This window comes from Arvicola amphibius, chromosome 7 (assembly GCF_903992535.2).
Source record: "Arvicola amphibius chromosome 7, mArvAmp1.2, whole genome shotgun sequence".
Lineage (NCBI taxonomy): Eukaryota > Metazoa > Chordata > Mammalia > Rodentia > Cricetidae > Arvicola > Arvicola amphibius.
The window spans coordinates 130,528,025-130,553,090 of NC_052053.1; the positions used below are offsets into that span (position 1 = coordinate 130,528,025).

The 25,066-nt window shown below is 41.3% G+C and overlaps 1 protein-coding gene across 4 annotated transcripts in view; it reads right to left on the reverse strand.

Annotated features, from left to right (window-relative positions):
• Immp2l (inner mitochondrial membrane peptidase subunit 2) overlaps nt 1-25,066 on the reverse strand; it is an 811,392-nt gene that overhangs the window by 733,300 nt on the left and 53,026 nt on the right. For all 4 annotated transcript variants that reach the window (XM_038337160.1, XM_038337162.1, XM_038337163.1 and 1 more), the window contains exon 4: nt 5,767-5,870. In XM_038337160.1, coding sequence (XP_038193088.1) covers nt 5,767-5,870 — 104 coding nt within the window. The remainder of the gene's footprint in view (nt 1-5,766; nt 5,871-25,066) is intronic.

The following is a 25,066-nucleotide window of genomic DNA, read 5'->3' on the forward strand; positions in this document are numbered from 1 at the left end:
TTCAAATTTAGAAAAAATGTTTGGTTTAGACAAAAACAAATTCTGAATGTGCACCAACAAGTAGAGCGGATAAGTATATGCAGTTATATTTTCTGAGCTCAACTGGCTTTTAATACAATTATAGGTCATTATTCAGTCCTATCATTGCTCTAGGCGTTTGTTTAAAAGCCTGAGTTTCCTTTTTTAGCAAGCTCCAATTAATTTCCCTTGGTAGGTCAGGGGACCTTTAAAGATTTACAAGAACTTAAGACACAAGAAAATGAGCACCTTTCTATCTCTCTTTTTTTTCTTCCCCCAAGACTCTAGTCTATTTTACCTATTTCTCCAGTTCAAATCTCTGTAACTCTGCTCGTATTTACTGCAGGAGATGTCGTCACCACCTTGGCCATCTGTCAGAAAGTGCCAGTGTTTAACACGTCACAAGCCAGCTGTTGGAAGTCATTTCCATACTCTGGGCTCATAATAAAGCCCCAGGACTATTAATAAAGAGGCTACATTTTAGAAATCATCATATAGGAATTTTGCTTTAGAAATAGGAATAACGAAAAACATACACACACCAGTGTTTGTGACTTCTTTGCCAAGAATTGGTAAGTTGCTCAGCTACACCATTACAACACACATGGAGGTACCATGATGCTTAACTATGATGCTTACCTGGGTGGCTTTGGCATAACACACATCTAACTTTTGGCCTGATGCTTACTTACTCTGTCCTTAAGCAAACTACTCATACCCTGTAGACCTCGGTGCTCTTACCTATAAACTGGATATAATAATATTAACCTCCTGTGTTGATTTTTAAAACAAGGGGTGTTATAGTTTGAGTGTGAAACATCTCCTCTCAAGCTTATTTTGAACGTCTGGTCCAGGACTGCTGATGCTGCTGCTGTCTGGGGAAACTTCAGAAAGTGACACCTAGAAGGGAAGGCTATCACTAGGGGACAGATCGTGAGGTGTTCAGATCAGCCTTATTTCTAGTCTGCTTTCTGCACCTTCCTCTACCCAGGTCAGCTATGAGCAAGCTCATACTGCCTCATCTCCAAGTTCTAGCTGTCATCTTTTTCCTGTCATACGGATTCTCACAAACCTTGAGACAAATTAAATCCTTTCTCCCTGAAGCTGCTTCTTCAGGTCTCTCACTATGGTAGCAAAAAACAAAATAATACAATAAAAATGAATACAGAACGCTTACTTCATTGACTAAAAGTTGGTAACAGCCAATATTAAAACTATGTGACTTGTCTTTGGGCCTGATCACCCCAGCATTCTCCCCAATGCCTGAGGTTTACCTCTTATACAGCCAGCCTTGGCTATACAGCATTCACCTTCCTGGATTCCACCTCAGACTTTGAGGTGCCAAATGAAGTGGCCTGGGACATACTCCGGGATATTAACGCACTGATTTGCCAAGAAGTCTCCCAACTGTTATCATCTGCATTAACGGCAGCAGTCCCACTGAATGTGCCCTGCTACGTGGACCCAGAAAGCAAGCAACACAGGTCTGCATCATGTGAACCCAGAGCCAGATCTCACTTTGTTCCTCATTAGTCACGTGCTTGCTCTGAATTCCATGATGCTATAAGCAACTTCCTATAGACGGTGGGACGAGAATGAAATGAAAAGCACTTAGCACAATGTCTAGAGAGATGAGGGGACAGTTGGCAGCATGTGAGAAGTCCCTCGCACCAACTTTCTACAACAGTACTTTACACCAAAATCTGTGTCGTGGTTTGACTATAAACTCATGGGAAGTGGCATTACTAGGAGGTATAGCCTTGTTAGAGGAAATCTGTCACTGTGGGGTGGACTTTGAGGTCTTCTATGCTCAAGCTACACCCAGTGTCTCAGACCACTTCCTATTGCCTGCAGGTCAAGATGTAGGGCTCTCAGCTCTGTCTCCTGCACCATGTCTGCCTGCATGCCACCATGTTACTCCATGATGATAATGGACTAAACCTCTGAAAATATAAGCCACCAAAATTAAATGGTTTTTCATTTCTAAGAGTTGCCATGGTCATGGTGTGTCCTCACAACAATAAAAAGCCTAACTAATATAATCTGAAATCCAGCCCTTCTTCCTTCCTTCCTGTCTACCTCTGCTACACTCTTTAGCCTTTCCCCAAACTGCATAGTTCCCACACCTTATTTCCTAGCAGCTGTAGATTTGGCTCATTTCTAAAAGCTTAAACCCTTTTAAAAGGGTAAACCCTTTTAGTCACTATCCAAGCTTGTAGAATATATATATCATATATATATATATATTCTATATATATACATATTCTATATATATATTGTATATATAGAATATGTATGTGTGTGTGAGTGTATGTATGTATATGTATATATATACACGTATATATATATGGGGGGACTTATAGCTAAAAGAACTAGGCCAGATGGTGGTGGCACACACCTTTAATCCCAGCACCCAGGAGACAGAGGCAGGCAGATCTCTGTGAGTTCGAGGCCAGCCTGGTCTACAAGAGCTAGTTCCAGGACAGACACCAAAGCTACACAGAGAAACCCTGTCTCAAACTCCCCCCTACAAAACAGAACTTAACCAAAAGCACGGGAGTGAGGGGTAGGATTGTAGATTTAAAAAACTGACCCTATAATCAGTTCCCCCATCTTCCCCACTGGCCACACTGCCTTTTCTGCCTGTGTCTCCATTTTATTCAGCTGTCAGCGCTGCTGTGCCTTCCTCAGCAACTCCCACCCCCATTCAAAAGCTGAACAGCCATGAAAACTGTGATGGCAGAGCCTCGTTCTGAAAAGCAACTCGCCAGTAACGTCAAAGGTGTTAAGTTCATAAAAGACAAAATCACAAAAAGAACTGTCACAGTCTAGAGAAGACCAAAGAGAAATGAAAAATAAAATAAAATGCAATATACTTTGGCCCAGGGAAATCTAAAAGATTATTAGTCAAAAGGCTGGTGAATGACTAAAGCACACAGTTAAACATATTCTATCAATGCCACTCCCTACTTTGAATAACTGTACTTTTACTCTGATTGTGTACGATTTTATTCACAGTGGAAGAGGTAGAAGGGCACTCTCTATGCTACTTTACAGGCTTTCTTTAGGTTTAATGTTATTTCAGAATAAAACATTCAAACATAAATGTGATTATTTAAGATTTACTATAAAGCATCTCTATCCCATTGGACTTGCCAGGTGATATATTCTTTGAGAAACTGTGATTCCTATGCTAAGCCAATTGCAGTAAGGCCATCACACAGGTTAATAAAAAGTCAATTCCAAGGTATAGAAAATCCACCTTAAGCACTACTATTAGACTGCAAATCCATTAAGAGAGTACAGTGCCACCCACACACACTCAGTAATACTAAGGACTTAATGACAGCAAATGATACTGTGCCTTGCCTTTCATGTGACTGGGTAAATATTCCTCCAGAATTAACATAACTGAATAATATACTTAAACAATAACTCCACTGGGACCAAGGGTTCAAAAAGAAAAAGACAGGAAAAGAGAAAGAGACATAAGGGGGCATATTCCAGGGCGTACCTGCTCCCCCTTCAGACCTGCCTTGGAAGCTTTGAGAAACAGCCTTGGCCAACAATCTCTCAACAAAGCAATAAAAATTATCCTCCATATTAGAAGCCACAGAGAAGCTTTTTATAAGGAACCATGTATTCAGTGTTGCTTAGCATGGATTAAATATATAGGTGAAAGTTTATCACACCAACACCAATCTTTTCAAATGAAGCAGTCTACAGATTGTAGGAAAATATAAGGACATATGTCTGAAAGCAGTTTGCTCATAAAACTAGACAAAAAATACCATAACACAATATAGCTTTCATAGTACAACCTCAAGCTAAGGAATAGACAACCAAACTAAGTTTGAAACAGCCAGCACAGGACTGGATTAATAAATATTTGTTGTTGAATAACATAATCCCAACACTAAGCGTTCTTTTATGCAAATGAGGCCTGCTAGCGACAGAGTATATGAAATGGAGTTACGGCATCTCTACATGATGAAGACACAGCACTGACCCGTTAAAAATGTGCTTCACCCGCAGGACACGGTGCCGCACACCTTTAACCCCAGCACTCGGGAGGCAGAGGCAGGTGGATCTCTCTGAGTTCCAGGCCAGCCTGGTCTACAGATTGAGTTCCAGGAAAGCCAGGACTGTTACACAGAGAAACCCTGTCTCTGAATAAACAAATAAATAATATACTTCACCTGTAGTAGCCATAATTTCCCAATCCCGATTTGAATACAAATAATCATTTACATTAATTTGTATAATAAATATCAATCACTACAACAATTACCTAAAAGAGCTGTGTGTTCCTTTAGAAATAAATGATGGCATGTCAGGGTATTCTTATGGACTCACAACCCTGAATTTCAAGGAGTCATCTCACAGTTTCTGATGCCCTATTCAAATGTGCCTGCTTAGAGACAGCCAGCTTGTTTTCCTAGGGAGAGAACTGCCCAGCTGCCCACTGTTACACGGCTTCTTTCTCTTGGGTGGGTATCCTCTTCGTCAAGAACTAAGCAAGGATGTAAACTTGTCAAACGAAAGGCAAAAAGCAATGTAGACATGATAGGCTTATTCCACGCGGAGAGGCCTATCAGAGGGTAGCAAAAACACACTGCACTGAATGACAAAGTAAACGTACACTCCAAAGAGTAGATTAACATCAAAGAAAATACTCAGAACCTCAGAAGCATTTAAATCCTATCCCTGGCTGTCTGCCATCATTCCACTCCCCTGTATCCCATTACCTACTGACCAGATGTAGGTAATGTGGTTTCAAATGAACCCTGGTAAGAGCAGTCTTGAAGGTGACACACTTACAGAATACCTATGTCCAGCAGTAAAATTGTCTACAGGTAAAGACAAGCAAGTTGATAATGGATTATTCTACCTATTAAAATTATCATTCAACAAGAAAAAAATCTCGTTCCAGCTCATGAGAAAGGAATGACTGGGGAAGAGAAAGCTTCTCACTCAACAAGAGGTTTTACGGTCGCGAAAATAAACACTAAGTGCACCACATCAGCTGCAGCTCCCCGCGCTGGCCTCTGGAACAAGCATCCTACTAGAACAGCTCTTAGAAACAGCTCCAGCCAGAATAAATTAAGCAAGTTCTGCTGCAGTCTGTTCTGGGTAGACTTATTTTTTTTAAAAAAAAAAAAAAAAAACAAATCAAAATTTGGACTATAAACCACTCAACCACATGCAGAAGTGCACTATGTCACCGTGTCAGTTATGGACACTTTGACACTCCTCTACAGCCAACACTCGGGTACAATCTCTAGTCCCGCCCAGCCACAACGTTTTACAGAGAAACAGCGCCATCTTTTGATGCCAACAGAAGTCCAGAATACTACTATTTCAAACTTTTTTCCCCAGGTAAAATCACAACATACACAAGTACATTGCATCTTATAATTATCATCTCCTAAGAATTATTTCTTTCCAAAAGTAGTAAAACATAGCACAGAAGTTTGCTTACCAAGATGCAAATTTGTAAAATACTGCAAAATAATATCACAAGCATAATTTCTACTCAACATTTCATTAAACAAAATTTACAAATTATGTCATCCAACTGACATATATTAAGTAAAAAAAAACCTTTTTGATCATTGCTATATATCAATACTGATCGTATTTAAGATGCACTCCTTAATTTCATAACTTGGCAAATATCAGCAGTAAATTGTCAGTGAAATCCCAAAGCACAGAAATGCAAACACAATGAGTTTCTGGATTACTTACACCAGCGACACAATGTCTCCACGCTGGACTTCGAAATTCCGCACCTTCCAGTGGTTCAGTAGGACCACATCGGAGGACTGGCTTCCCCCGGGGTTCAGAGAAGGCTGCAAAGAAGAGATGCATCCGTCACTTGCAATTGTTTTCAGTTTTTATGCAGCAGAATTCAGTTTTAAAAAATCCTACCTTTCAAACCTATTACAAGACTCGAATAAGAACAAATGAGTTTTCAAACAGGCTAACTAGGATTTTTCCAAAATGTAACAGAATAAGTAAATAAGTTACCAATGTTTGGGTAAAGCCTCCTCCCCCTCCCCCTCCTTCCAAACCCGGCCCTGTCTCAGAAAGCCCTAGAAAGGGTGGCTCCTCCCCAGGAGATGCCCAGGACCACACCCACAGGCTATTTAAGATGAGGTTCCCCGACTCCCCGACTTGCCACGTGGTTTCCCCATGTGGTTTGTTTTCTTTCTACTAGAACCACCCAGGGAACGTTTTGCTCGAATTAAACCCAGACTCATTAATTTGGCCTGATCTGATTTATTACTTTGGCAGAAGAACCCAATATCCAGGTACAGAAACCTTTCAACCAATACTTATTTGCAAGGAAAATATGACTGAAATGAATTACTAAATTCTAGTAGAGAGATACAAAAAAGTTTTATGAATAATGAAAATATGTGCAAAGATGGACTTAATTATCCTAGGATAATATTCTGGTGGGACCTACTCTCACATCATCGTTCCCTGTGGAAAAGAAGGAAATAATCTAATGTCACCCAGCAAAACATCTACATGAGGAACCACCAGGAGTAGGAAAGACAAGGATGGGAAAATCACTAAAATACACATTTCCACCCTTCCATCCCTCTTTTTCCAAGCGTATGTACCAAAGGTCCTGGTCTCTGCCTGAGGAGAGAAACTGACCTTCCTCCCAAAATTCAGACAATACTGGTCGTGCCTAAGGATGAACGAAGCAATGACTGAGACGCACAGAGTTCGCTTAGCTACAGAAATGTCACCCGTGTGCCATGCTATGTGCATGGAGCAACAACACAGTTCATGGATAACACGTCCAGAAGGAACGAGGAGGAAGAAAACATGAAGGATGAAGAGTGTTTCTACTGCTGACAGAAAGTGTAGACGTGAGGGGCAGCGAGTTCTGTGAGGACAGAAGGGTCCCCAGAGTGAGGTCATTGTTTCGCTGCAAGGCTAATGATGACCACAGAGGAAACACAACCAAGTCACGGGCCAGGAAAAACAGTAAAGGCCAGGCAGCCATGCCCGAAACAACAGTGGCAAATGCTTTCAGGTTCCTGGGGATCAGGGGCCATGGAGATGGCTCATGGGAAAAGTGCCTGCTGCACACACCAAAGGACCAGAATTCAGAACCCCCACAGCCCAGAAAAGACACGGTTATGTTTGCTGTAACCCCAGCTTCTGGGAGGTAAAGGAGCAGAGCCCTGGGAGCTACTGGCCAGCTACCCCGGCCAAATCAGTGAGCTTCAGCTTCAGTTATAGATGCAGCCTCAGAAAAAAATGAGGTAGATTTGGAACCATCCATGGGACTGTGGTTGTCCTACCAAGGGCCACATTCTGAAAGAAAAGTCTCCCTCTTCAACAGCTCTCAGTGGCCAACGGTTCCTCAGCTAGGGGTGGGACTCAATGCCCATCTGCCCTCCATGGGTTCCTCAGCTAGAGGTAGGACTCAGTGCCCATCAGGTATGTGAACAGCAGAAACTGGACCTGATTTTTTTAAAGGACGCAAAGCTGAGTGGGTAGAGAGGAAGGGAGGGGTCTAGAAGACATTGTCGGAGGAGTGGCTATAATAAAAATACACTGTCTTAAACTGGAGGAGGCACAGCTTAGAGAAAGCATTGGGGGAACCAGAATTGCTAAACATGCAATCTTCTAATCTTCTTCAAGGGAAGGAAAGGCTGCCTTTCCACCAGGAAGGCTGGAGTGGATATTGTCTAACAACCTGGTGATGTTTTTGCTATTCTGTGGAATCAGCCTTCCCCTGAATTCCCCTAAATCCTGAGTACCGTTTAGGCTGACTCCTGAGCTTTGTCCCTCAGTGAGTGGAACCCTTTCTTATGAAGGAAGTTGCATGTACTGTGCATTCTCTGTCTACTGAATCTATCCTTATGCTTATTAAAGATCCTTCCACCTGATACCCGTGCCCTGAGCACTGTTTATCATCAACAGAACTCATTCTGAAGATCTTTGCTATAGAGGGGTGTTTTGAAAGGGAGTTTAGGTGTAGTCATCCCTGAAGCTTTGTTGTAATAACTGTCACATGGAGATGTTTCCCAATGTGTTACTGTGTTTACTGCATAATAAAAAATAAACCTCAAGGTCAGACTCTGAAAGTTCTGGACCCGGCACCTGCTAGAGTGGTGCTGACCGAGTTTCACTCTGCAGCTCGTGCCAAATGTTTCCCTGTCAGCTGTAAGGCTTGCGGAGTTCCATGAAACAACATTTTCAACAACCTGATTTTAAAGGTCAGAGGGAAAGTTTAGAAATAAAATAAGAGAGCAATTTTAAAAAGTGGCCAGATACAGTGGCACACGGCTTCAATCCCAGCGTGTGAAAGAAAACAGCCGATGAATCTCTGTACTTAAAGCTGATCTACATAGGGAGTCCGGGCCAGCCAGGGCTATTCAGTGAGATCTGGTTTCAAAAAAGAAATTAAAAAAAAAAAAACTGGTGGAGAGCATCTGAGTAAGAATGAGGAAGATACCCAGTGTCCGTCTCGGTCTCCATACACACACAAACACACATGTATATCACAAGCATATGTGTATGCATATACAAATACCACACAGACAGGAAAAACAAATATAAAACAGACTCTTAGGATAGCACTAGGTTTCCTTTAAAGTACGTGTGGGTAAAGATATAGTCATTTTACACAGAGATTTTAGCATGACTTTATTTTTAACTCTGCAGGTTTGTGTAGGGGGGAAACCCCACTTTGCTGCCAGTGGAAACTTCAAACACCCCCCAGCAGAGACTCCACCAATCATTCACATTTGCACAACTCCTAACCACCCTGCTTAGCTCTGCATTCCTTGCTTGTTACCTTACTTGACTGTGTGACATCAAATCTCAACGTGAGTAAAATAGAGCTTAATGTCTTATTCCTTATCTTCTTCTGAGTCAATTACCTCTGTTGCAGTCAACCCGCTTGAGAGTTTAGGGATGGCTTTATTCCCAACCACCAAACCACATGGCATTTCTCTCCGTCTTCTCAGAGTAGTTTTCATATATGATATGTCATCATATTTCAAGCACAGTCACCGCCTAGCTCACAATATGTCTACACTAACCAGTATCTCCCCTCGAATTGCCATTGCTTTCCAGGCAAGTCATAAGCAAGTTATTCACCTTTGCCTTGCCTTCTTATACTAGCAGAATGATGGTGATTAGTAACTAGTACCCAATTAATAAGATGGTGATCAGTACCTGCTAAGCATTCACCATGCACTGCTCTCTAGACAGCCAGTCATTCTGATGAGCTTTAAAACACTCTAATCTAGTGAGGTCACTCGCTTCTTTCCTCCTCACTCTGTAGCCCTAAATGGCTTCCCTCAGCCTCCGGGGGTAGGGGAGGGGGTGTGAGCGATTAAATGTGTGTGTTTAACCATGATGAGATAATTCTTTAAAGTGATTATATCCTAGCCCATAGTCACCATTTCAAAAAGATCTATTATTGATATTCTACATGACAATCTCAATTACAGATTTGTATGTATACTTTTCCCAGCTCCCTCTTTGTTCTAACCCCTAAACAAGAACAGTATACACTGCAGGAAAACTCTAAAGAGCTTGACTTTGGCTAAAAATTCCGAGCTGGGGAGAAGGTTCGGGTGATGTTCAAGATAAAGCACTTGTTCTGCAAACATGAAGCCTAGAGTTCAGATCTCCATAATCCAGGTTGAAGCAGGGTGGGTGCGGTACCCATCTGCGATCCCAGCATTTCCCAAACAGACAGAAGGGAACTCTGAAGCAAACAGGCTAGCTAGAATAGCAAGAATCAGTGAGCCCTGAGTTCAGGGAGAGACCTTGCAGCCTCAAGTCACTTTCTTCTCGATGGTAAATCCAAAGTGCTCCATACACAGCACTCAGCATACTCTCACATAATTGCATTTTTAAATTGAAAATGAGCAGCATTTTCTTTTATTGTTACCCCATTTATACATTTAAACTCTAAAACCAGAAACATTGTTTGGAGCCCCGAGCATGTGGTGGTTTGGATGAGAATGACCCCCAATATGTTGGCAGATTTGAACGCTGGGTCACCAGAAAATGGCACTATTTGAAAGGATTATGAAAGGATTAGGAGGCGTGGCCTTGTTGGAGGAAGTATGTCACTGGGGGTGGGCTTTGATGTTTCAGAAGCCCAAGCCAGGCTCAATGACATGTTCTCTCTGTCTCTCTCTCTCTGTCTCTCTCTCTGTCTCTCTGTCTCTCTCTGTCTCTCTGTGTCTCTGTCTCCGTCTCTCTCTCCCTCCCTCTCTCTCTCCCTTCTCCAGCACTATGTCTGCCTATGCCACTATGTTTCCCAACATGATGTCAAAGGGCTAAACCTCTAAACTATAAGCAAGCCCCAAATTAATGGTTTCCTTTATAAGACTTATGGTGGTCTATTTCGACTTTCCAGTTGGATCTATGTTTTTCTTAGGGTTCACTTTATTATTTAGCATCTTTAGGATCATGAACTACAGGCTCAGTATGCTTTGTTTATAGCTAGTATCCACTTATGAGTGAGTACATAACATATTCAACGTTTTGGGTCTGGGTTATCTCACTAAGAATAGTGCTTTCTAGTTCCATCCATTTGCATGCAAAATTCAAGATGTCAGGTTTTTTTTTGTTTTGTTTTGTTTTTTGTTTTTTGTTTTTTTTTTTTTTTTTTTTTACAGCTGAGTAGTACTCTAATGTATAAATTGCCACATTTTCTTTATCTATTCATCGGTAAAGGAGCATCTAGGTTGTTTCCAGTTCTGGCCATTACAAATAATACTGCTATGAACATTTGCCTTTGTAGTATGATTGAGCATCTTTTCGGTATATGCCCAACATCAGTATTGCTGGATCCTGAGGTAGGTTGATTCCCAATTTTCTGAGAAACCACCATACTGATTTCCAAAGTTGTTGTACAAGTTTACATTCCAACCAGCAATGGATCCTCTCCAGCATAAACTATCATTGGTGTTTTTGATCTTAATCATTCTGACAGGTGTAAGACGGTATCTCAGAGTTTTTCTGATTTGCATTTTCCTGATCACTAAGGATGTTAAACATTTCCTTAAGTGACTTTCAGCTATTTGAGATTCTTCTGTTGAAAATTCTCTGTTTAGTTCTGTACCACATTTTTTAATTGGGTTATTTAGAATTTTGATGTCTAATTTCTTGAGTTCTTTATTTATTTTGGAGATCAGTCCTTTGTCTGAAGTAGGGTTGGTGAAGATCTTTTCCACTCAGTAGGCTGCCTTTTTGCTTATTGACTGTGTTCTTTGCTTTACAGAAGCGTCTCAGTTTCAGGAGGTCCCATTCATTTATTGATGCTACTGGGGTTATATTTAGGAAGTCATCTCCTGTGCCCTTGCATTGAAGGCTATTCCCTACTTTTTCTTCTATCAGGTTCAGTGTGATAGGATTTATATTGAGGTCCTTAATTCATTTGAACTTGAGTTTTGTGCATGGGGATAGAAAATGGATTTATTTTCATTCTTCTACATGTTGACATCCAGTATGCCAACACCATTTGTTAAAGATACTTTGCTTTTTCCATTGCATAATTATAGCTTCTTAGTCAAAAATCAGGGGTTCATAGGTGTGTGGATTAATATCAGGGTCTTCAATTTGATTCCATTGGCCAACCTCTTTTTTTTTTTAATGCCACTACCAAGCTGTTTTCATTACTGTAGCTCTGTAATAGAGTCTGATGTCAGGGATGGAAATTCCTTTATTGTACAGGATTGTTTTGGCTATCCTGAGGTTTTTTTCATATGAAGTTGATTATTGTTCTTTCAAGGCCTGTGAAGAATTGTGTTGGGATTTTGATGGGGATGGAATTGAATCTATAGATTGCTTTTGGTAGGATTGCCATTTTTATTATGTTGATCCTACCTACCCCAAAGCATGGAAGATCTTTCCATTTTCTGGTATCTTCTTCAATTTCTTTCTTCAAAGACTTAAAGTTCGCCTGGCGGTGGTGGCGCACGCCTTTAATCCCAGCACTCGGGAGGCAGAGGCAGGCAGATCTCTGTGAGTTCGAGGCTAGCCTGGTCTACAAGAGCTAGTTCCAGGACAGGCTCTAAAAAAGCTGCAGAGAAACCCTGTCTCGAAAAACCAAAAAAAAAAAAAAAAAAAGACTTAAAGTTCTTATTGAATAGATCTTCACTTCCTTGGTTAGTGTTACCCCAAGATATTTTATGTTATTTGTGGCTATTGTGAAAGGTGATGTTTCTCTGATTTCTTTCTCAGCTTATCATTTGTATATAGGAGGGCTACTGATTTTTTTTTTTGAGGTGATCTTGTATCCTGCCACATTACTGAAGGCATTTATCAGCTGTAGGAGTTCCCTGGTAGAGTTTTTGGGGTCACTTATATATACTATCATATCTGTGTTATCTCCACACACTGCAAGATCCTAACTCTATCTTTGAGAACCCATCATTGGCCTCTCATTCTGTCCTTTTCCCATTTGTAAAAGTCTGCATCTTTTTTGAAAAGCTAGCTTGGGTTCAGTCACTCCTCTACGACAGAAAAAAATAATAACGAACTAAATACCTACAATTACTTGTAAAACTTCAGAACTTAGAACCTCATATTCTAAGGCTGGGGACACTCAAGTCCTCCCCTCCCTTACAGAATCACCCATCTTTCCAGTTTCTCTGAGCTTAATTATTAGAAACAACAAGTAGGGCGGTGTAAACAACAGATACGTGTAGGGGACAAAGAAAATCCCAGAAGGCAGCGCTCGGATCTCTCACAATGAAATGGTGGAGTCTGCAGCTACCACCAGGAAAACCTTGTTGCATTTACAAAGGAAGCAATGGAACTCTCTCTTACTATTCCATTCCTCCTCAAGGTTGAATTAATTATTCCCCCATCTGTACTCCCACAGCAGTTTAGGTAATTCAATGATAGCATTCAATAGATATCTTCCTACAGATATGACTGTCTCGCTCATGCACAGGTTTCTCATATCTTAAAAGCCTCCTATACTTAATCTCATTACTATAGTAGAAAGTTAGGAGATTAAAGAGACTTCAAACACAGTTCCCAAACAACACACATATGTAAACAACAATGTATGATGCATCTCTTCCACAGGATGCATTTTGGCTGCCTGAGTAAGAAACTTCTTGTGTGTTATCAAGTAGGACAAGGTCGTCATTGGGGATAAAGTTCAACAGTGCTTTGCTATTACCCACAGTGGAATAATGGCAACCATGACAGAATAAGTAACCATAGTGTACATGCAGGAACCAAAACAACGCTTACATGGACAGGTCAGACACCATTAAGAGTGTACTACCTGAATTGAGAAATTGTTCATATTGTGTGAAAAGCCATATAGCTCTTGGTACTCATATGTGTGTGTGTGTCTGTGTGTGTATATATGTATATATATATATGCATATATATACATATAGGATAGACTTTCTGACTTCTCCAAAACTATTTTTAAAAATAATAATTCACTAACTTCAAAATGATGATTTCACATGGAAAGCTAAGAACATCTAAATTGATTGATGGTATTTTACAAAAATTAGTAAACTATGTTATTGCTTAGAAATTTGACAAGTTCCATTCGTTATGTGGATGGAACTGTGTTCTTTAGACAGAACAAGCAATCATTCCTAATCAAAGAAGTTATAAAAAGAAAATCTAAATTAAGTCATAAACTTTGATTTTGATTTGATGAGACAATCTACATCCTGTCATACTGTTAACATTTTTCACCCCACATTTCTAGAGACTATCTCAAAATTACGAATAATTTCAAATAACAAAGTTTATAAAGCAAAAAAAAAAAAATTAAAAAAAAAACTTCCATGATTACAGGTATGTCTACCCAGATCTCAGAAGATGAGATCGATGTGTCTATGACATTCCTGCCGGCACTGAAGAGCCCTGGGAACCAGGGCGAAGGTAATGCTGACCCCAGGATGGCTAGAGAAGGGTTGCAGGACCCACTGTCTGTCTTCCCCTCGAAACCCGGCATTCTCACACTCACTTCTTCCCACTGTCCGACCCTGAACCGAAAGGCTAAAGACCACACATGGTGTGCCCAGGGGCATAGAAGTCAGTCAGAGAGCACATGCCTGACATGTTCCGGACCCTGAGGTCAGTGCCTAACATTACCAGGCAAGAAATAACCAGGAGAAGTCTTTGGAACAGGCCATGCACTAAAGAGAGAACGCTGCTTCTGAGCCGCTGGCTCCAATTCCATACTAGTCATATCTGGCAAATTATTCAACAGTTTGAAGCCTCATTTCTTCATTTATAAAATGAGGGTTGCATGAGAAAGCAGCAATCCACGAGATCTTAACACAGCACACGATACAGTGTAGAAGTCAACAAATGAGATGACAATGGGGCTAACAATAGAATAAAGCAAAGCAAAACCCAGTACCACATCCCACAAGGTCAAGACAAAACTAAGCCTCACAGAGCACTTTGCCCGTTGCTCTCTTCATGGAAGGTCATTTTAAAGTTCATTTCTAAATTCCTGGTGGATGTCTCTTCACTCTGCTTAAGCAGAAAAATGTCAGCATCCTTTTATTTGGGGCCTTCCTTGTTCAATTTGGAATTAATCCAAACATGTTTAGGATGCACAAAATGATAAGTATACATGAAAATGTCCTCAGGCTCAGGAAGATGGACCAGCAGCTAAAGGGTTCGCAGCTCAAACAAGAGGAGCAGAGTGATGCTGAGAACCCATGTAAAGGCTGAATGGTGCTGAGCCCCTGTAACTCCAGGTGCTGAAGGTAGGGACAAGGAATAGCTGGAGCCAGATAGCTAGGAAGACCAGCTTTACTCCAGAACGCTGGGCTTGACGGAGAGATCTTACCTCAAGAAATCAGGCAGAGGAGCAATCAAAGAAGAATCCCAACATCAAGGTTGGCCTACACAAATACACACATACATATACACGTACACCTACAACAAGCTCACATACATACATATACACATGTGCACCTAAACACAAGCTCACACACACACACACACACGACTCTAGAACCCAGTCATTCCAGTCCTGGCTATGTATCTGAGGGAATCATGGTCATCACACAGAGATGCCCACCTTCTCATTAGGTACAACACTAGCCAGGACAGACGAAATATGTCATCAGCCTGATACCCATTAAGAGATGAACAGATGGAGAGAATATGGCAAGTGTGCACATTATATAACAACAAGGAAGAGGGAAACCATGTGCAGGGAATGTATGAGAATGGAGAGTACCATGTTTGGCTAAAGAATTCAGCAAAATAGCATAAGCTTTCTCTCTCAGGTGCTCTACAATTTTAAAAAGACAAACTTCTAAAAGAGATACTCTTTGTTATTTACAAAGAGAAAGCTGGTCGAGGCAGGAGACTGAAAGAAAGGTAAAACAGTGGTTTGAATGAGAATGTATCATAGGCTCATGCACTTGAACACAAGGTCCCCAGCTGTAGGTGATGCTCGGGGGGGTGGGGGTAGATTAGGCAGTGCAGACTTACTGGCAGAAATTATCACAGGGTAGGTGGTGAAGATTAAAAACCTCACACAACTTGCAGCTTATCTTCTCTCTGTATGTTTACATTTGCACAAGTGAGTGTTCAGCTTCCTGTTCCTTCCTGCCTCCGTGCCCTCTGGTTGCTGCTATGTCCCTCCCCACCATGATGGACTCTTTCCTCTGGAACTCAAAGCCCAAATCAACTCCTCCTCCTCTACATTCCAACGGTCAGGGTGTCTATCACAGCATCAGAAAAGTAACTAGTACAGGTAATACAGTCAAATCACATGGCACACACACAGGCTGTCACAAAACATGCCCTTTACACTAACGTGTGGTAATAAGAATTTTACATGTATATTCTGTTACAGGATCATTTTTGTTTGGGTGCAGCCCTTGGAAAACTGTGGACAGAATATTGTCTTTTTTCCCTTGCCCTTCAGAGGTCTCTATCATTGGCATGGCTCTTAAGAGTTCTCAGATCCATCTGACTGGGTATATATAATAAAATGAACTATAAATTTACCCAAGTCTTAACAAAACTTAAAGAAATGAAGCATTCTTCTCACATAAAACACCAACAACTAATACCACTTTAACACTTGATACAGTGACTAACAACTAATAGCTCTTTAACACTTGACTGTACAGTGACTGGCCATCTAATTCAAAAGCAGATTCAGGGTCTGAGAGATAACATGGCAGTCAGGAGAACTTACTGCTCTTGCAAAGAACCTGGGTTCAATTCCCAGTGTCCACATGAGGTAGCATCTATAACAACCATCTATAACTAAAAATTCCCAAGGATCACCCTTTTTCAGCCTCTGTGGGTACTGCACACAGGTAGTACATCCACACATACACCAAGGAAAATATATGTATAAAAGAAAATAAATATTTTTAAATACAACCAAATATTTTATTTAGGGCTCTTAGCCCAGCAAAATGATTTAATAACAATCACAAGGAATGTATACTTATTAAGTTCTGGTCCTTCACACATCCTTCAGCTTCTGAAAGCCACCCACCATGACGAAGCTTCCAGAACAAGCCCTCATGCCTGACTCATCACTTCCCTCTGAGCAGACAGGGCTCCCAACCTCTCCCTGCTTCCTCACAAGGTGAACAGCCTACGGAGAAGCTGCTGCCTTTGCTGAGTATGGGCAACAACAGGAATCAATCTGGGTGTCCTTTCCCTCATTCCGTCACCTGAGAAGAGCAGCCATCGCCTGCCAAGCACTGTGCTCAGCAACTGATTCCCATACATACCTAGTGACACTGTAGTCACTAGGACGCTTGGGAGTCTTTTATAAAAATACATCTGTTGTCTGCTAGGTTTAATGATACGTGTCTTTAAGCCCAACATCCAGAAGGAGTGGTTTCAGGTCTAGACTGGTCTACACGCAGAGCTCTAGGCCAACTAGGGCTACATGGCGATAGTCCATCTCAGGTGCAGGGTAGGGGGACTTTGTTGTAATCACTTATTTACTTATCCACCTGTGGCTCTCCAACATTCTCCACTAATGGCCAGAGTGTTGATATGGTGGTAGCAATGAGATTGGCCCTCATAGGCTCATAGAGTTAACACTTGCTCACCACAGAAGGGCACCATTGGAAAGGATTAGGAAGCGTGGCCGTGAGAGAGGAAGTGTTTCTCTGGGGATGGGCTTTAAGGTTTCAAAAGGCCCATTCCAAGTCAGAGACTCTCTCTTCCTGCTGCCTGAAGAAATGGAGGTAGAACTCTCTGTGTGCTGTCATGATCCCTGACATAATGATAACGGACGGACTAAACCTCAGAATCTATAAGCAAGTCCCAGTTAAATGCTTTCTTTGGCATGGTCACGGCATCTCTTCAGAGCAAGATAACACTGGCTAAGACAGATGAATTTTCTCCTTTCAACAGTGCATGAAATCCCACTCTCATTAAAATAACTATAAGTTTTAACCATTATTTCCTAATTTTTCTTTTACTAGGATTGGAGGGACATCAGGATGCTCTGTGCATAGCATAAGGGTACTTGCTGCCAAGTCTGACAAGCTGAGGATACTGGCAACTACATGGTGGAAGGAGAGACCCAGCGCTGGCAAGCCCTCCTCTGACCTCCACATGCCTGCACAGCAGAAGTGCACGCACGCACGCACGCACACACACACACACACACACACACACACACACACATAAATAAATATTAGAAACTATAAATCTATAAATATGTATAGTAAAGGAAGACATATATCACATTATTTTAATTTAGAAAAATATTGAGTTGCTAATTTTTCCTTCTCCTGATATCAATTGTGTATTCTATTATAGAGAGAAACATGAAATTTTACAGGCACTTTCATATATTACATGTAAGAACAAAAATTTTTGCAAACTGTATGCAAGGTAATCTGCTAAAATGTGCTTAAAGCCTAATTTTATCCTTAGGCCTAGGAATGTCATATTTAGCATGTTGTCTGTCCTGAGGAACTCATAAATGCATCAAAGGTGCTCATTATACATTATTTGTTAGAGTAAAAGCCTTCACCAACTTTAATACAGTAGTACAAATTATTCACAAGGGAAACATCCCAAGACTCTCAGTGACACTGGAACTTTGGATAATACCAAACTATCTCTCTATATACACACACTAAGATCTTCCCTACACATACATATCTATGACAGCCTGATTTATAAACCAGGCACAATGAAAGGTGAACAACAATAAAACGGAACAATTATAATAACAGAAGGTAGTAACAGTTATATGAAGGCAGTATCTCAAAACATATCAGTGACTACACTTTATCATTTTGCCAATGACTATAGGAAATAGAGGAAGTCTGTGTGACCAGAAATGAGGTAAATAACAAAGGAAGCATTACAATGTAGCACTAAGCCTCTGTTAATATTGTAGCAATAGATCAGAAGGAGGAGCATGGAGACAGACATGCAGCTGACTGCCAGCTGATTAAACTATAATTTAAGAGTGATTAAATTATGTGGCATTAGACTAAAAAAAAACCTAAGTAGCAATCACATTGCAGAAAAAATACAGGGTATTCCAGGTATAAAGAGTAAAAATGTAATTAAAAAACAAATTGTATGATCCAACTTAGACAAAAGAGAATGGGGAACAGAGGGAAGGACAGGAGAAGAGAAGGAAAGGTGGAAACAGCAGCTGAAGAGAGAAAAGGGGTGGAGAGAGAACTGTACAGACAAAGACTGGAGACTCCACAAAGGTTCAGAAAGGCAAATTTTGACATCTGAAGTCAAAGCTTCAATCTGTGAAACTGTCGGTAAAGCATTTGCTCTCTGTTCCTGTGTCTCCATCTGCACACAGCTGGAGAGATATTAGACTAACAGAAATCACTACTAGATTGCAATGACTAGAACATTGCTGCCAATCAGGGCTTTTAACTACTACTAGATGGGAGACAAATTAAAAGAACTAAATTTGGAAGGTAGACTTTTGGTGTGTGGTTTCATTCTATCATTTCTAAGTTTTCACCAATCAGTACACAATGTTCTATGATGAACAAGCAATGAGTTGTTTTTAAGGGTTGAACCAATGGGTTTTATACTCTTTTCTTACAGACTTCTAAGGTTTATCTTCCTTTTATAATAATCTCCTATTGTTTAGACAGTTCATTGATTCTCTTCCCTGCAACTTGACTGCAAGAGTCCAACTGTGGCTTGGTACATAATTTAATAACTATAATCCTCTATGTATGGTATGGTGATTTCTCAGAAAATTGGGAATAAATCTACCTCAAGACCCAGCATTACCACCCTTGGGCATATACCCAAATGATGCTCAATCATACAAGGATTGCTCATCTATGTTCACATAACATTATCTGTCATAGCCAGAACTTGGAAACAACTTAGATGGCCCTCAACCAAAGAGTGTGTAAAGAAAATGTGCTACATTTACACAAGGGAGTATTACTCAGCTTTGAAAACCAATGACATCATAAAATTTGCAGGCAAATCGATGGAACTAGAAAAAAAAAACTATCCTGAGTGAGGTAACCGAGACTCAGAAAAACAAACACAGTATGTACTCACTCATAAGTGGATATCAGATGTAAAGACAGCTAGACTACAATCCACAGCCCCAGAGTAGCTAAGTAACAAGGAGGATCCTAAGAGGAACGCATGGATCACCCTAGGAAGGGGAAATAGATGAGATCTCCTGGGTAAACTGGGAGCAGTAGAGGGGAAAGGATGGGGGATGAGAGCATGAGGGAATGGGATGGTCGATTTGGGAGGGTTGTTATATGAGGTTTCTGTCCCACCCAGTCCCATAATAAACACACCAAAACTATATTATTTGCAATACTGTTTGGCCAGTAGCTTAAACGTATTTCTGGCTTGCTCTGAAATATCTTAAAGTAACCCATTTCTATTATTTTATATTTTACCACGAGGCTCGTGGCCTACCAGCAAGGTTCCAGCTCATCTGTTCCCAGCGGTGGCTCCATGACTTCTCTTGACTCCGCCTTTTTTCTCCCAGCATTCAGTTAGTTTTCCCTACCTATCTCTACTCTACCCTATCACAGGGCCAAAACAGCTCCTTTATTAAACAATGGTATTCCCAGCATACAGAGGGGAATCCCACATCAGAGGGGCAGAGTGGGAGAGCAATGAAAGAGATACCTTGACAGAGGGAGCCATTATGGGTTTAGGGAGAAACCTAGTGCAAGGGAAACTCCCAGGAATCCACAAGATGACCCCAGCTAAGACTCCAAGCAATGGTGGAGAGGGTGCCTAAACTGGCCTTGCCCTATAATCAGACTGGTGAATACCCTAATTGTTATCACAGAACCTTCATCCAGTAACTGATGGAAGCAGATGCAGAGATCCACAGCCAAACACCAGGTCGAGCTCCAGGAGTCCAGTCGAAGAGAGGAAGGAAGGATTATGTGAGCAAGGTGGAGGGGTGGCGGTCAAGCTCATGATGAGAAAACCCACAGAAACAGCTGAATCAAGCTCGTGGGAACTCACGAACTCTAGACCGACAGCTGGGGACTAAAGTAGGTCCTCTGCACGTGGGCGACAGTTGTGTAGCTTGGTCTATTTGAGGGGCCCTGGCAGTGTAACCAGGGTCTATTGCCAGTAAATGAGCTAGATTTTTGGAGCCCATTCCCTATGGTGGGATGCCTTGCTCAACTTTGATGCAGGGGGGCGGGGCTTTGTCCTGCAACAACTTAATGTGCCAGGCTTTGTTGACTCCACATGGGAGGCCTTAGCCTTTGAGGAGTGGACTAGGGGGGAGATCCAGCAGGAAGGGGGGAGGAGTGGGAGAGGGAACTGTGAGTAGTATGTAAAATGAATAAAAATTTTAAATGAAGAAAAAAAACTGTATGTATGGGGCTGGAGAAATGGTTCAGAGGTTAAGTGAAGGGAGTGTTCTTGGTGAGGGTGAAAGTTACCCAGCACCCAGGTCAGGTAGCTCAAAACTGCCTGAAACTCTAGTTCCAAGTAGAACTAATGCGTCCAGCCTCCTCAGGCAGCTGCACTCAAATGCACACAACACCAACACCCTAGGATATATAATTTGAAAATATTTTAAAAAACCAATCTGTTTTTTAAATACATGTGTGTTATTTCATAAGTAACTATCACAGAATTCAAAGTAAATATTCTGGTTTATAGCTCAGCTCATGGCACATAATAGATCATGTGAAATTAGTGAAATAAAAAATTTATATAAATATTTTATGCACTGACAAGATATATATTATTTTGTATGTAATAAAATTCCAACACAATGAAAGGCTTTTTCTTCCATGGACCATTCTTCTTGCCAAGAAGAAGCTACTCTCTCTATCATTCATATTCCTTGACATAAAATATAATATGTCCACAGTAAGACATATAGTAACAAAAGAAGAATGATTTCAAATAATAAGGTTTTAGAAAGGCTTTTTTGTTCATGCGCATGGGTGTTTTGCCCACATGTCTATCTGTGCACCGTGTGCATGCCTTATGCTTGTTGTGGAAGCCAGCTGTTGAATTGCCTAGAATTAGAGTTACAGATGTTGTTACAGATGTTGAGAGGGGCCATGTGGGTACTGGGAATCAGACCCCGGCCCTCTGGAAGAGCAGCTGGTGCTCTTAACCACTGAGCCATCTACATCCCCAGCCCCTGAAAAGGCTCTCTAGATGATTCTGCCAGAAGTCAACACTCTAAAATGGCTAATTCCCCCGATGTGTACAAACGGTGTGCTAATCTATTCATAAGGCTACCTGTAAAGTGGTAGACATTGCATGGCTCTCTAGGAATTTTGTGTCTATAGGATACCAAAGAAAAATAAAGAAAATAAAACTGTGGGTCCCCCCCAAAAAAATAAGAAAAGACAACAGATTTTAAACCCTTTGCTTCCTTTTGTTGAATTTGATGCTGTTTTATATAAAAGTAACATTTTTAAATCCAGCACTCAAAAGGTATCAATAGAAATTTTGGGTTGTGCTTCCCTTGAGCTGCATGGAGCCAACCTATCAGAACTAAGGGGTTCAACTGTGTTAGAAACAAACTGCTTATTAAAATGAATTGTTGAGCTCTGCGTCAGATGGAAAGCGACAAAAGAACCGCAGGCCTCGTGTGACTCATCTCAGAGCTACAAAACAAAGCACTCCAACACGGAGAGGGCAGATCACTGCCCACGACTGTGCAATCTCGCCTGTGCTGGCCTCGCTGGGTGACTCAGGTGGCTGTAGGAGGACCTGCTTCTCTGTGTAGGCATCCAAAAAGCCCTGCTTGCTATTCCACCTGCGACAGGAGATCAACTGGCCAAGCCTAGAAACAGTGTGGTAGAGACTACACAGAGCTTGGGTACCAAGGAAAAAGGGCCGGATGGAAACCTAACAATCTGCAACACTCCACTCTCTGGCCCTGATGTCACATGCAACAGTTCCAAAGGACTCCAAGCTTCAGTCTGTGACAGAGGACCGAAGTCCCTTAATCTGCAATAGGCATCAGGGCAAAGCAAAGGTGAGGGTTCCAGGGTACGGCTTTGGCTCCGTTAAAGTAGAAAGTGAGTCTTGTGACATAAAAACACAAATGGTTTCACAGGCAGAGAAGTCATTTGCTGACAAAATCCAGCACTGTACATGGAAAGCCTTTTATCCAAAGACTGTTCCATTAGGGCCTTTTCCTCTTCCCTGGAATGACTCTCCATGGTATTTAGCTCCTGGCCTGTGCCTAGAAGCTAGGAGACCTGTTCCTTTTTAAAAGGCAATGTTTTTTTCTGTCACCGTATGTTGGAGACTTAGGCCTCTTTTTAAACTGATTTAATACAAGCTAGTGTAAATCTTTTGAAAGTTCATAGATTTCCTACTAACTTAACTGAGGTTCATGTCAGTCAACCCTAAACTATACCAGTTAGCTCTTTCAGAAGGGCTGGGATGCGGTGGCCCAAATGTCTTAAGGGCCTTAGAGTCTCTCACATCAATTGAATTTAGGAAGCACCCCCTCCAGTCCTTTGGAGATCTTAAAGCATTTTCTAGTCAGGGTGTTCTATCTACCCCAAACGCTTTCTTCTTCTGAGATGCTTTTGCCTGCTTGGAAACTAGAAATGAACCAGTGTTTAATTTACTAACCTGTAAAGTCTTGGAAAATAGAAATGAACCAGTGTTTAATTTCCTAACCCGTAAAGTCTTGGGCATCTGTGTTTCCTTTCCTTTGAAATCCATCTCTCCCTTTGCATCCCTTAGACAGAAATAACTGATAGCTTCAACTCTCTCCTAAAATTCGTCTCAGCCTGATGGGCAGGTTTGTTAGGTGTGCACATCGCCCATTTCAGAGTTCCTGAAGATGACAGTTTAGGCTGTTTTAGTAATACAAAGGGAACCTGCATTCCAGTCTCTAATACCAGTTCCTTCCCCATCTTCCTGGTTTCCAATACAAGTTACCTGCCATTTAAAAAACTCTCCCAAAAGTCCAGCCCCCCAAAGCCACAGAGTCCCAAGCACTAATGCTGCTTGTTGCGGGACTGACTTGCAACCTGACAAACACTACTGGGTTTTGCTCAGCTATCTTTTGTTTTATAACAAATCACTGCGAAACTGTGTCCTACAAGGATAGATGAAGTCACTGCCAGCAGTTCTGCATTTGGGGCCCCACTTAGTAGGAAGATCCCATACAGGCATCTCTTGAAGTCACCTGTTTGGATGGGATCATCTGAGGGCAAATGTGCTGGCCAGCTCAAACTGACCGCACAGACACATCGGGCTCTAACTGAGGTTTGCAGGCCAGGATCCCAACAAGGTTCCAGTGTCTCCTTCAGCCAAGCAACCTGAGGTCTTACATGTTTCCAGTTCAGAACACACACCAGATTTCTATTCTGTCTGCTGATGTCTCGTGGGTCAAAGCAAGTCACTCATCAGTAAAAATTGTGGGAGATATGAGGGAGAAGGACTCTGCAAATCAAAAAGAGAAGCCTCATTCCCTGAGAAGCCACTGCAGCAAAAATCATCATGGCTCCCATGCTAAGGGAACGGGCCAGTCGCTCAAAGGACACGTGTGGTCATGCTTCTTTCTCAACATCAACAATTACAGAAACAGCTGGGAATATAGCTCGGTGGTAGAGCATTTGTCTAACATGTGCAAAGCCCTAGGTTCAATCCCAGCACCACTAAAAAGCAAAACAAAAAAAATTACAGAAAAGATAGTCTACTTTTTTAAAGAAGGAAAAGACTGTTTTCTGAAAAAAATAAAAGATTACTTAAAAAACTAAAATGACAGAAAGTATAAGATGCTTGCTTTTAAAAATACAGAGACCAGAAAGTGAAAAACAAAACATAAGAAAAAAAATGAAGTTCTTAAGTAGTAAAAACTCGAAGGGCATATTTATAAACTGACATAAGCATATGAAAGATTAAAACATCTAAGGTTGGCACAAACGTGTAGTGAGTGAGAGGACGGTGCGGGGCTGGAGAACAAGTTCATCCGTTCACAGTAGGCGTTGTTAACGCAGAGGTCTCAGGTTTGGTTCCCAGCATCCACATTGGCTCTTAACCACTGGTCCAATTCCAGGTAATTCAAGGCCCTCTTCAAGGGCAAACACATGCCCAGAAAATAAAAAAATAAAAGACAAATCTAAAAATACTGTTTTAAAGAAAAGGAAGGTCAAAATGGGCATATTCTTGAAGCTCAAGAGTAAGAAATCAAATGCTAACAAAGAGACTTGGAACTGTCATATAAAGGTAGCTGTGAGTCTAGCAAAGCTCTAACAATTTGCATTAACCCAGACTTTGAACTCTCCATAAGAAAACAATTCTCAAACGTTATTATTTACAGAAATTCTCACAACACATATCCCAAAGTACTCAGAAAATTATTCCAATTTCATAGGTATGAGATGGGGCCCATGAGTCATAATTAATAAATATGCCAGGTGATGTTAACTGAAAAGGGCCCAAGGATCACATCAACTACAAAAGGAATTTTTAAACCAAGAATAGACGATGGGCCTCCAGATCCTTCACGTGTCCTTATTGCCTAAACCCCTGGGACAAATCCACACTTAAAATTTTATCATCAAAGACAAACACACTCTACTCCCCTAGT